Genomic DNA, 14,469 nt, shown 5'->3' on the forward strand with positions numbered 1-14,469 from the left:
TCAGAACCCCCTTCCCCTCCCCCATTTCTGAAGAAGGGTCTAGGCCCAAAACATCAGCCTTCCTGCTCCTCTGATGCTGCTTGGCCTGCTGTGTTCATCCAGCTCTACACCTCGTTATCTCAGATTCTCCAGCATCTGCAGTTCCTACTGTCTCTTTCCCCAAGGTCTGTTGGGCTGGTGAGGGTATTTACTTCCATCAGAATACCCTGCAAGTTATGCTGTACTTGCTGCATTTTCCAATGATAAAGCCAGTTGTAGTGCCTGTTTGAGGTCCAGTTGGACTTAAGCTAGTAGGCACTTTTGCCTGGTTACATCATTAATCCATCATACCAAACAGTCTCTCAGCATCCCATTAAGGATTAAGTTAAAAATCATTTGCCTCTGCCAGTTGTTTTAACCTTAAAAATCCCAAAATGGATTCCCCTGGTTCTCAGATTGTTGAGAAAAACCAATAACATCTCAGAATTAGAGGTTGTTTGGGGTCTAAATCAATCAACTCTTGCAAGGTTCTTTTCTGGGGCCTCAGGGATAGTTAGGTTAAAATAGCCAGAAAAGTTGCAGGTCCATTAACTGTCAGGAGAATTACTCATTGCTTTTCATCTGCCCCAATGTCATTTGTCTGGCAAAATGAATGTATTCTTTCTACAAACTGATCCTAATCTTCAGCAGCAGGATCAAACAAGCCAAGCTTCCCAAATAACAGCATGATGCCATAAATGCTTACCCCAAGTCAAAGATAACTGTTGCAAGTGAATTTCTTTAAAAGTATGTGTTTCTCTCTCATCGCCACAGAAGCCAGTAGGCCATCACCAAGCCACCTTTTATTTATACATAGCATGTCCTCACCATTAAGCCTGCTCAGAGTGAATAGAGCCTCTGACCCTCCTGTTTATATCAGTCAGCCAGGGCTTCCTGATTGGACCAGTTTAGTAGTCAGGGAACTCATTCAAAGAGGTCCACCTGGCTGACCTTGTTACAATCTCTGCAGAGATAATTATTGGTGGTTCAGTGTAAATGTCAAGGTTGTTCCAAAAGTAAAGTGTATCAGCAGCCATTTCTGTTAAAACCTAACTAAATAAAAGGAGTACTAACAGTTTGTGTGTGCATATTATTGGAAGTGATTAGATATTGTAACCTCATATCTAGATTTGGATAACATTTAGTTTGTGGTACCTTCTGTAACTAACCAACTTGCCATTTCTATGAATAATATATTGTATTCCTCAGCAGATTATATCTTGTTCAGAAAACTCTGTTGTACTTACTGGGTCCTATCTCTTATAAATATAATTTAGATTTTATTTCTGTCATGGGAATAATTTGAAAGGCTTATGGAAAAAGAACTTTAATTCATTGTAGCTGTTGTATTCTTACTTAGAATTGTTTTTGCTCTTACAGTTTTTGTGATTTTTATTTCCCTTTACAGTTTTTACACAGTGAATGAAGTACAGAGGTTCCAGTATTCAAGACCAATCAGGAAAGGAGAGAAAGATCCTGACAATGAATTTGCTGTAATATATTATGTTTCTTAACTGTAACTTTTGACATAGTTGAAACAAGTTCTTAATCAGTAGAGATGGGCATAAATTGAATAGGCTTATAAAAATCATTAATTTTAATAATTTTCTAATAAACAGCAATCTGAAGCAGTTGACTCCCATTAATATTTGCACTAATAAAAAGAGAAAATATTGGAATGAGACGTGGCTGATAAATTTTTTTTTGATCTATTTAGGTGGCCCTACAGATCAAAAACATTTTGTTCTCCAACTTGAGATCTTTAAGCAGTCTGTTTCACGATCATTTCTCAAAGTACTTAAAATCTTTGAAGTTCTGTTTTCTCATTTAGGCTTGAATTTAACCCTCTGCGCATTGAGCATCCTACTAACCACCAGTCTGTGCTTATCAGCACCTTTCATCATAATGCAGCTTCTTATACCTTTTGCTTCCTCTGATAATGTCTGATCAAGAATTTTGCCATGTTTCAAGTTGTATGTAAAATGTGGAGGATTTTCTTTTTAAATTTGGAAGATCTAAAAAAGAAAGGAAGGGTCATGATTAAAAGAAAACAACTCTTATTCAGAACTGTTAATTGACCACAACGGTGCTAATTTTTCAATTGTGTTTTCAAGCTTCTTCAATCTTTCATTGTTTAAGTACCCAGTTATGTTGTAGTACAATTTTACATATCCATTATTTCGTTTTTTTAAAATGTTCAGGAAATCCGAAAAATTATCCAGCCCAGATTTTTAATCAGATTGACCAACAAATGCTTTGCTTACTTAAAACTGATCACACTTTCAAACAGCAGCATATTAGGTAAATGGACAGAATAGAAAATAATTGAAGCTTAAAGTTATAATACACTTATAATTTTAACAGAGCTGACATTATTATACAGATGCATTTTTTTTCTTGTGCCCATGCAAGATGAATAATGTCAAATAGAAGTCAAATATGCTTTTTAACTGCACATTTATTAGTGCAGTTTTGTGTGCAATGGCTGGTGTAGTGAATGATTCTCAGTGGTTTTATTTTTCCAAAGCTAGGCTAATTGCTGTAAACTGTTTCCATAGAATATGTGGATTGAAAGGACCACGTACGTGACCGCATACAAATTGCCTGGCATCCTGAGATGGTTTGAAGTGAAGTCTGTCTCAACGGTAAGCATTACCTAGAGTGTCCTAAATCAGCTACTTTCCAAATACAGCATGCAGATAAAATTAATGTCATTTACCTGTTTAGGCTTCACAAGTCATCTGGTCAATGACTACTAATGTGTTTGTGACATCCAAAGCAAACTGAAATCATGCTGGAAAATTTTACATAAGATTGTACCATTTACAGATCTTTATTGAGTAATGATTAGTAACTGATCTAGAAAAAATGCTGATATCCAAACAAATTTAGCAGATTATTCAGTAACAGGTACTGCAATTGTGCAGATTCCCCGAACTAATTTGTTGAATTGAAATGTTCCAAAACCACCTAAGACCATTCTGGAATTTAACTTTACTATAAGCAGTTCCTGTAATTTTTTTTTTAATATCCCTACCAAATGTTTTAAAAGTTTTACCTGCATAATTATTCAATCTAACACATCACAATGATGTTTGCTTGCAAATTATTTTGACTAACTGATATGTAACTTACCTTGTGATTAACATAATGCATTAATTCAGTTAAATTGAGGCAGGCTGTTTGCCTCCCTGTCTAAATGGCATTAAGAAGCATTATCACCAGCCTGGTTCAAGGATCTGACCTGAGATCATGGGTTCTGCATTTCTGCAGTGGCAAGCATTATTATGAGATTGTGTACCACAGACAAGGTCTTTGCAGGAGGAGCTTGAAAACAAAGGAAGATGAGGGTACTGAAATGTCAATACCTTCATTCTCCTCACTAACCTATACACCTAGGCTTTCAGGCAGGTAAATAGGTCCAGCTGCTGGGACACCACTTTTGTCCATTGTAACCACCACTGTACCATCCCTGTCTGTAAACATCCTGTTGTGGATAATCTATGTGGAGATTAATGTTTACCCTCTGGACAGGCTGCTGCAGGCTACAGAGTGAACTAAAAACTCTTTGCAGGAAGTCATGCTATTGCCAAAAGACTAAGTTTGATAGCTTTTTTTTGATGGACAAGGGAGTCAAAAGTCATGTGGACAGACAGGAAGGTGAAATTACAGCAAGAATTAGATCAGGCATGATGTTATTGATAGATAATAGCAAGCTTGAAGAGTTGAATGGCTTCACTATATGTCTGCTTAGCTATTACTGTTCCAAGTACTGTGCCCCATTAGGTGACTCCTGAGGGCCTGGTGAGCTTTCCTCAGACCTTCTGGAGCTGACCTCTTCAGTGATATTTTGACAAAACAGTGAAGGAGACACCTGGATCTGTAATGTTTTTCACTTTGTGCAGTACAGCATGCAGCCTATGTCTATTCCCATTGCAGGGGTCTGATTATCTGGTTATGCACAACCTGATGTTTCTGTGGGGCAGTCTGAATGTAGAGTAACCTGGCATTGTTGTTTGAGTACCAGTAGATTCCTTAATACTCATGCCCTTGCTGACCTGTTCCCTCTGGAACACATTCTCTTCAGCTCTGACTATGCTAGTGTGAATTTAAAGTGCAAAGAAATTTGGGTGTCCACACCATAACATATTGTTGATGAAATTATTAGTAGAAGGCAAATGTTCTGCATGTAATGTTAAAAATCAACCCTCAATGCGTTATGGTAATTCCAGTTAACAGAGACTTGTGACACTGAAACTGCGAAAATGCATCAGCATGGTTAGGTCTGGTAAAGCTTTGACAGCATTAGGTTACTGTTGTGTGGACATTAGATTTGGAAATAGGAGAGGACTAAGGATCGATCTTTAGGAACATGCAGAGATAATAGCACAGAATAAAGAAAAGGTGTTGCAGATGAGTATCCACCTATGTTTGAATAGATGGACTGTTGGAAACAAATGAGGGCACTCCCATCCAGAGGGACAATGGAGGACAAAAGCTAAAGATGGGTGGCACAGTTAACTATATCAAAAGTTACAAATGTGTTGGTATGTCTGGGGGTGATAGTTTTCCAATACCACAGTCACAATAGGTGTCATTTATGACCGAGCTAAGGACTATAACAGAACTCTGGGAGATGCAGGAACCCTAGAATTGTGAGAAAGATGTGCATGGGTTTTTGAGGCAGAGCAAAGGGAGTTGGAGATTGTGTGTTAGTCTACCAGGGCAGAGGTACCCAGAGTTTTTTTTTGTGTGGAGAGAGTGATAACAGACGTGAAGGCATGAGGACAGTATCTGAGGAGCTGAAACTCTTAACACCATCGACTAAACTAAGGACTAGAAAGGGAAGTTGGATGATTGGTGACATATAGTTGAGGACACAGGAGGTTGGTCGTATGGGTAAAATAAGCTTAATGAAGCTATGAGGGACATGGAGAAACTAGAGAAGTGAGTCGAGAATTAGGACAAGGCGAAGTTGACTCTGAAGGCTAGGGGAAGGGAGTAGAAAGGTAATTGAAAGAATGGTCTCAATCAGTGACAAAGAAGTCAGAGCACTTTGTATTTGATGGGAAATCTTTTAAAAAGATAGTTTTTAAATGTAGAAGTGGTATCAAAGGGGTTTGTGTGTGTTTATGCATATGTGAGTGAGAGAGACACTGAGCAGATTGATAACTGCAGAAATGTCACATTGAATAGAGACTCAGACTTGTAAAGACAGCCTCAACTGTAATAGGAACAACTGTTAATGTAAGATTGCAATATTCACAGCAAAGAATATATCCACATTCAGGGTAAAGGTGGGCATTTAAGACAATGCTGAAATGTCCATGCAAGGTTTCAATAAAGTAATTTAGATCTTTCATTTTACAAGAGATATGTGGATTAAGCTTAAAAAATGAAAGCAAGGTGAATTTCACTGCTGTTTTCTGAATGAAATAAATCGCAATACTTTGAACGTCAGTAAGAAGTTGAAATTTAATACAGTGAACATCCTTTAGCTTTGAGCCAGTACCCGTGAGATCTTTGTTTTCAGTACAATAATATACGTTAGTTCCTATGGCTAAGCAGCTCATATTGCTTTTCCTCTTTAAATTTACTGATGGAAAGCTTTGGAAACTATATTGAGAAATTGTTGAGAAATATTTAAATAAATGATGTTAAAATTATGCATAATTGAAATGAAAAATTATTAAAAAGGCAAAGAAGTGTATATGGAAGAGAATTTTTTTCTTTTGAGTTTAATAATATGGTGGGCCTAAATCCTAGATATAGCAATAATTTATATTTATGTCTTAAAGGTCTGTACCTGATAATTTTGCATGATGATTACAGTCTGAAGTGAAAATAAGAGTGAACCACATCATTTAATGACAAAATGCCAGTAACTATTAATAGTATTATCAGTGCAAATGCACTTAAGGAAGAATAATTCGGGTTACTTCAACCCTTCATCCCATTCTTTCCTTTTGTTGATTTTTATTCTTGGAGATTATTTGTGTGACTTTATGCCATGCGTGCACGATTAAGTACTAAAATTTCCTTTATGTTTGAAATGATTATAACAGTCTTTTAATGTTGTCACTGTTTTATCTGTTTTATTTGTTATTTCCTTTGGTGGATCTTATAAGATAGTTTTACCTGCAAGAACTGCTATTCATGGAACAACACTGCCATTAAATGGCCAGATGATCCCACAGATCTTCATTCACATTTTAAAGAGAGTGGTATTAAGCAATCTTTAATATTGTTATTACTTTAATCAATTTCTATGGCATTTAAAAGAAGAGGTAACAAAGTAATTTTCTTGAATTTAAAAACTAACTGCAGCACTGTCTTTGCAGGAGGTGTTCATGCATTAGGAATTACATTGACATAATTTACATGAAAGCATCATTTTGTTTTGTCTGCCAGTCTTACAAGCCATCTGTGAACACTTCAACAGAGTTTTGCATATCAGATACAAGACTTGCTATCATCAGGTTCTCAGTAACATTTGAAATTTGGCATATGGGAATCTGACCATCTGTCCAACCATAACAAATAAATTCTCTCATTCATAACTCAAATTATTTTGTTTATAGGCCCTTAACTATTGTGCTTTTAAGTATATCTATAAATTCTAAGATTATTAATTTAATTAAGCAGCAATTCTTTGATATTGTAAATGGAGGTCAAGAAATGACAGACTTTTTTTTTAATGAGATAACAAGGTGTAGAGCTGGATGAACACAGCAGGCCAAGCAGAGATTTTTTTTAATACATTAATGGGAATTATGCATTACTGGCAAGAGCATTCATTGCTCATCTGTAGCTGCCGTTGAGGATATACCAGTGAGCCAACTTTTAGTGCTTGACATTTATCATTAAAACTATGCCCATGTTCCAAATAAATGGAGGCAGGCAATCCAGCCTGTTGGCCTGCTCATTGACTGCCTCTGTTTTCCCTTTGTAAACACATCCAACAGGTAAGGACCCTGTATAAGTGACAGGTCTGCTAGGTCAGAAGGTTTCCTAGTACTACCTTTCCACCTACTCAGTGTAAATCCAGTCTGTTATCATTATGCGGCTAATAGTTTAGTTTGGGATTATGGTCGGCATGGACTGGCTGAACTGAAAGGTCTGTTTCAATGCTGAATGACTCTTTGATTCTATAACTACTACTTCGTATTGATCTTCAGAGTAGAGGATAAGCATAAATTCCCAGGGGAATATGGAAAACTAGAAATAAATCGAGGGAATGAATGAACTAGATTTAATGAGCTTTAAGAAGGGACTGATAGAGAAAATAAAACTAAAAGGAATAAAATACTATAAATTCCAGGAGTTGAGGATTTTTACCCAAGGTGTTAAAAGAAGTGGATGAGAAAATTGCTGTGCCAATCGTCATGATTTTTCAGAACTTTTGATTCTGGAATTGCCACTTCTATTGAAATAATGCATGATTTAAGAGGAGTAAGAGCAAAGTTATGGACCAATAGGTCTTGCATCAATTGTGGAAGAGCTGCTCGACATTATTATTAGGTACAGAATAAACAATCATCTGGACAGTTATGAACTGATGAGATAAGCCAGCATGTCAGTGGTTGCTACTGAACGGAGTGAAATTTTTAAACAAAGAAAACCAGCTTGGGTGTCTATTGGTATTATTTACATGAATGTTATTTATTTGGACTATCTGAAGGCATTGACAATGTTGCACATAAGAGCCTTTTAACAAAAATAAGAATTCTTTGACTTGGAGACAATCTATTGGCTTGGATTGGGAACAAAAACTGAAATTTCTGGAAAAACTCAGCAGGTCTGGCAGCATCTGTAGAGTGAAATTAGAGTTAACATTTCACGTCCAATGACCCTTCCTCGGAACTAGTGCTAGCTAGGAAAAAGTTGTTCTCATGCAGAAGATTGGGTGGGGAGAGGGAGTAAGGAGTAAACAAAGAGCCCAATGAGGGAGAAGAATAGTTGGGCAGACAAGAGTGGATAATGGTCAGCCTAAGGGAATTAATAGCTACTATGGGGACTATTAGTGTCTAACAATGATTGTTTGGGCTAGCAACAGGTCCGTAGTGCTCATCATTCAACAGACAGGTGTTCCTGCCACATCCTGAGATCCACACTCAGTGCTATGCATCGTTATATGCACACTCTCGACTTCTCTCTCCAACAGTACTGCTTCACGCTGGCTCAGAGCTGCACTGTTCCCCAGTTCCAATTCATCCTCCAGCTCATATGATGTGCTAGCAAGAATCTTTTCCTTTAAAGCATGAAGGAACACAAGATGCAGCAACTCAAAGATGCACGTGGCTCTCTGGAACCTTCATCACCTCTGAGTCCATCCCCTCTCCCAGCCCCACCTGCTGTCATATATTTACTATCCCTCCTGACCTTTGCTCTCCGATGCTGAATGTTCGGTACTCAGCAATGGTCTCAGTTTATCCCTCTGTGTCCCCACCTTAATGAATTTCGAGCATGACGTAATATTAAACTCTTCTTCAGTTGCATTCACCTCCGTGCCAATTTCTTTGAACAAGGGTCCTCTCTCTATCCCACAGATCCCTTTGTCCATCTCCAACACTCTCCCTCCTCGTGGATCTCTCCCCCTGGCTGTTTACCTGCACTGTACCTGTTCATTGAGAACTGTTGATGTGACATTGGTCACCTCAATTTCTCTGCCCCCCTCACCCATTCCAAGCTATCTCCCCACGAACTGCACTCCATGCTCTCAGATCCAATCCTGACTTTGTAATTACTCATGCTGTTGGTGCTGTTGTTTTCTGGCAGACTGAACTGCCAGCTCTCAGATACCTCCTCCTATCTTCCCCTACACTGTGACCCTACTATGGAACATCAGGCCATTGCATCCATAACAATCACCATCCTCATTTTATCTGGAGATCTCCCCACAACTGCCTTCAAGCTCAGTCTCCCCACCACGCACAGTCCACTACTACCTCCTTCCCAAAATTCACAAACAGAACTGCCTGGGCAGATCCATTGTTTCTGCCAGCTCCTGCCCCACAGAACTCATCTCTTCCTACCTTGACTCAGTTTTTTTTCTTCCCTTGTCCAGTCTGTTTCCACTTACATCAGCAATTCCTCTGATGCTTTGCCTCACTTTCAGAATTTCAAGTTTGCGGGTTCCAGCCACCACCTCTTTACCACGGATCTGCAGTCCCTTTACACATCCAACTCACATCAGGATGGCCTCCTTTTCTTCCTTGGAAAAAATGCCTGATCTGTCCACATCCACCACCACCACCCTCCCCTGCCCGGCCAAGCTCGTCCAGCTCTGAACAACTTCTTATTTAACTCCTCTCACTTTCTTGAGGTCAAAGGTGTGGCCATGGGTACCCACATGGCCCCCAATTATGCCTGTCCCTTTGTGGGGTACATGGAACATTCCTTGTTCAGTTTTATTCCAGCCCCCAGCCACAACTGTTTCTCCAGTACATCGATGGCATCATTGGTGGTGCTTCCCTCTCTCATCCGGAATTGGAAGTTTATCAATATCACTTCCAATTTCCATACAGCTCTCACCTTCACCTGGTACATCTCTTGATTCCTTCATTCCCTTCCTCAACATCTCAGTTTCCATTTCTGGGTATAGGTTGGCCATCAGTATCCAATACAAACCAACCAACTCCTGCAGTTAGTTACCTTGATTATTCATCTTCACATCTTGCTTCCTGTAAAGACTATTCCATTCTCCCAGTTCCTCTGTCTCTGTTGCATCTGTTCCGATGATGCCGTCTTCGAAAAGGGGGCCTCCAAAATGTCTACCTTCCTCTTCAACCAAGAATTTCCCTGCACTGTAGTTGATAGTGCCATCAGCCTGGTCCAAGTCATCTCCTACACTTCAGTTTTCTCGCCACCGCCCCCCTTCCCTCCCACAACACTGATAGAATCTTCACCTACCATCCCACCAGCATCCACATCCAGAGGATCATTAGCTGCCATTTCCACCACCTCTTGCAGGATGCTACCACCAGGCACATATTCCCCTCCCCTCCCTTGTCAGCCTTCCACAAGGATCATTCTGTCTGGGACACCTTGGTCCGTTCCTCCTCCACTCCCAAGAGCTACCCCACAGGCCCACGACACCTTTCCCTACAACTGCAAAAGGTGTAACATCTGCCTCTGTCCTCTGTATCCAAGGGCCCAACCATACCTTCCAGGTGAAGCAGCACTTTACCTGCACATCCCTCAATCTAGTCCACTGTATTTGCTGCTCACATTGTGGTCTCCTCTGTGTTGGGGAAAAGAAGCATAGACTGGGTGACCGCTTTGCAGAACACCTACGTTCTGTCGACAAAAAAGACCCTGAGCTTCCAGTTGCTTGCCACTTCAACACACCACCTTGTGCCCTGGCAAACATCTCTATCTTAGGCTTGCTGCAGTGTTACAGCAAAGCTCGGTGTGAGCAGGAAGAACAGCACTTCATTTTCCGCTTGGGAACTCTGCAGTCTTCTGAATTCAATATCGAGTTCAACAATTTAATGATTGAGGTATCTTCTCCCATGTCTTTACCACAACCCCCACACACCCGGCCTTGGTCTGCTATTACACACTACCCATTGTTAGCCACTAATAGTCCCCACTGGTAGTTATTCATTCCCCTATACTGACCATTATCCATTCCTTTGTCCAAATTTTCTTCTCTCTGTTTGAGCTATATCTCCACCTATTTTTTAATCCTTACCCCTTCCCCTCATCCTATCTTCTGCATAAAAGAAAACTTTTTCCTAGCTACCATCAGTTCTGAGGCAGGGTTGCTGGACCCGAAATGTTAACTCTGATTTCTCTCCACAGATACTACCAGACCTGCTGACCTTGTCCAGTAATTTATGTTTTTGTTTCTGATTTCGAGCATCCGCAGTTCTTTCAGCTTAGATTCGGAATTGGTTAGGAAGTAAGAAACAAAGAATAGGGATAATGACTATGTACTTATATTGCTAGAAGGTGACTAGAGGTGTCAACCAAAACTGTACTGAGGCTGCAACTTTTCTCAATATTTATGAACTACTTCTCTGAAGGAATGGAAAGAGAGTTTTAAATGCATACATTTGCCGACTGAAGTAAGTTAGTTATCAAAGCAAATAACATAAGAGCAGGGTGTTGCAAAAAAATCTTGATAGATTAAATGTTGAGCAAAACTGGTATATTGAACATAAGAAAATGTGAAGTCATGCACTTTGGATAGATCAGGTAGATGAGAATATTTTCTAAATCACATAAGGTTTAGGAGCATTTGTTGAGCAGAGATTTGAGAGTTCACATTCAGAAATCACCGAAAGCTAGTGAACTGTTACAAAAAAAAACAAATGATACGGAAGGTTTGAGTTATAAATAAAGGCTGGATAGGCTGGGAGTTTTTTCACTGGAGCATAGGAGGTTGAGAAATGACCTGACAGAAGATTATGAAATCATGAGGGGTATAGATAGGGTTAATGGTAGATGTCTTTTCCCTAGGATAGGGACTTCAAGACTGGGGGGTATATTTTTAAGACGAGGGGAGAGAGATTTAAAAAAGACATAAGGGGCAAAATTTTTTCACAGAGAATGGTTCACACGTGGAATGAACTTCCTGAGGAAGTGGTGGATGTGAGTACAATTACAATGTTTAAAAGAATAAGTACATGGATAAGAAATGTTTGGAGGGATATGGGCCAGGAACAGGCAGGTGGGACTAATTTAGTTTGGAATTGTGTTCGGCGTGGACTGGTTGGACCAAAGGGTCTGTTTCCGTGCTGTATGACTCAGTGACTCTATGAAATGTTGGCCTTTTTACCTCCAGAGGCCTAGAATACAAATGGGTGGCTGTTAGATTACAGTTATGCAGCTCTTTCGTAACACCCTCAACTGGAATATATGGGGAGGTGGCGCTGCTAATAAAGGATGAAATCAGAACAGTAGGGGGAAATGATCTTGGCTCAGAAGTTCAAATTGTAGAATATTTTTGAATCACATATTGGGGGATATTTAAATTTTCTCTTGTTGGAGATAGTCATTGCCTGGTACGTATGGAGTGTAAGTGTTTCTTGCCACTTAGGATTCCAAGACTTGATGTAGACTTGGTCTGTTTATGAATGTTGTCAGAATAAAACTTATATATCACCTAGACCTCATCAATCAAATATCTCACTTCCAAATATATTGAATAAAAGTCTCTTGAATATGTTGAACACTTCCCATACCTTAGCAACCACCTGTCTCAAAAGTCCACTTTCGATGAGCAGGTAAAAGTGCAAGAAGTTCAAGATTGAATTATTTTTAGCAAATGCAGCAAAAAAAAATGGTGAGGGTTGGTGGAGAGCAAAAGGAAGCTAGAATTATGAGAAGGTGTGCGGAATTTTGGTGCAAGGTGGGTTGTAAGTACAAAAGATGAGTAGATGAGCTGTGAATGGCAACAACAAGACCGTTACCAGTACCTCCTGTCTGACAAAGTGGGAGCTCTGTTTATGATCTGAATTTGTTGAGTACTGAATGTTCAGTATAGAAGTGCTTAATCAAAGAGGTGGAACATGTTTATGTCAAATAAGTGACAATTTACTATTTGGCATTTATTAACAAGGCTTTCATGTTCATTAAAGTGAGTTTTTTTTTAAGAATCACCTATCACTGTCTGCGAATATCAACTTAAGGCAATCATCCTGAAAGGATTCAGTTAGATTATTTTTACTAGCTTACTATCCAAAATTGATTATGGTAGCAACCACCCATATCACTTTCAGATTTCAGTAAGTTGTGCTGTCTCCCTTCAGTTGTTTGAAGTTTTCTCTTCAGAATTTCATTCAGCATGACAAATAATTTTTCTGTCATCATCATCATTCACTTTCCTGTCAAGAAATTAATATAGAAGAAACAACTTGGTACACAGCTTTGCTATCATTTTTATTGGATTTTTGTCAACTCTGTTGAGGAACATGCTAAATAAATTCTAATTACCTCAATTAATATTCACGCTTTAACGTGGTTTGCATCATGATTTATATAAGCTGTCCCTCCAACAGTGATCACACACAGCATTTGCAAAACAAATTTTTTTTTTGTCATAAGTAGACAGAAACGTATGTCAGAAATAGACAATTATATTTGTGTTTCGGTTATTTTCTTGTTTTAGCATTTTAATTTGTGTTTGAATGAGAATCATGACCCTGTACAGTAAGAACTATCAGTAGAATTTCAATAGTAGGGATTAGAATAGATTATTGTTTAAAGTTTGTTTTGAAAAAATTCAAGAATATTTTTCAAATAACGATGAGGCAATGGTAAAGTATCTAAGATTTTAGAGTAGATTTGTAGCTCGGGTTGTGAATGTTGTGGTTGGTTGGCTCGCCAAGCTGGTTCGTTGTTCTGCAGACATTTCATTACCCTGCTGGGTAACATCATCAGTACAGCCTCCAATGAAGCACTGTGGTGTTTTCCACACTGGTGTCCATTGAGCTGGGTTACCTCACTTCCAGTTTTCCTTTGCAATGGAGTGTAAACGGAGTCTAGCTCTGTGTGTTTATTGATGGCTTTCTTAGTGAAGAACCAGGCTTCTAGGAATTCCCGTGCTTGTCTCTGTTTCGCCTGGTCCCAGGATCCTGGTGTTGTCGCAACTGAACTGGTGGTTTTCCTTATGCACGTGGATGGAGATGAGTGAGTATTGGTCGTGTCTTTTTGTTGCCAGTTGATGGTCATGTACTCTTGTGGCTAATTTCCTTCCTGTCTGTCCAATGTAATGCTTGTCGCAGTCCTTGCAGGGAATCTTGTATATGACATTGGTCCTGTCCATAGTGGGTCAACCCTACACCAACTGCTAACCTGAACCAAAGACCTGCTACCCACTATGGACAGGAATAACGTCATATAAAAGATTCCCTGCAAGGACGGCAACAAACATTACACTGGACTGGCAGGAAGGAAATTAGCCACAAGAGTACACGAACATCAAATGGCAACAAAAAGACATGACCAATACTCACTCACTCATTTCCATCCGCATGGATAAGGAAAACCACCAGTTCAGTTGGGACAACACCAGGATCCTGGGACAAGGTGAAGCAGGGACAAGCACAGGAATTCCTAGAAGCCTGGTTCTTCACTAAGAAAGCCATCAATAAACACATAGAGCTAGACCCCATATACACTCCATTGCGAAGGAAAACCGGAAGTGAAGTAACCCAGCTCAACGGACACCAGAGTTTAAATAACAGGCGGGAAAACACCACAGCACTTCATCGGAGGCTGCACTCTTGATGTTACCCAGCAGGGTAATGAAATGTTTGCGGAACAACGAACCAGCTCGGCGAGCCAACCAACCACAATGGTAAAGCATATTTGGGGACTGAAAAGAAAGCTAAATCTTAGTAAAATACTTCAAGTGCTGCAAGTCTGAAATACAAAAGTAAATCTCAGCATGTCAAACAACATCTGTGAGGAGAAAAGCAACAACATCTGTGAGGAGAAAAG

At 39.5% G+C, this 14,469-nt stretch overlaps 1 protein-coding gene across 1 annotated transcript in view; it reads left to right on the forward strand.

Moving 5' to 3' along the window:
- Positions 1 to 14,469, forward strand: part of LOC125485612 (dedicator of cytokinesis protein 1-like) — a 105,718-nt gene that overhangs the window by 65,782 nt on the left and 25,467 nt on the right. The window contains exons 6-7 of the mRNA XM_048609181.1: positions 1,399 to 1,511; positions 2,577 to 2,663. Of these exons, the coding sequence (XP_048465138.1) occupies positions 1,399 to 1,511; positions 2,577 to 2,663 (200 nt within the window). The remainder of the gene's footprint in view (positions 1 to 1,398; positions 1,512 to 2,576; positions 2,664 to 14,469) is intronic.

The sequence above is a fragment of the Rhincodon typus genome, chromosome 20 (genome assembly GCF_021869965.1).
Source record: "Rhincodon typus isolate 14 chromosome 20, sRhiTyp1.1, whole genome shotgun sequence".
Lineage (NCBI taxonomy): Eukaryota > Metazoa > Chordata > Chondrichthyes > Orectolobiformes > Rhincodontidae > Rhincodon > Rhincodon typus.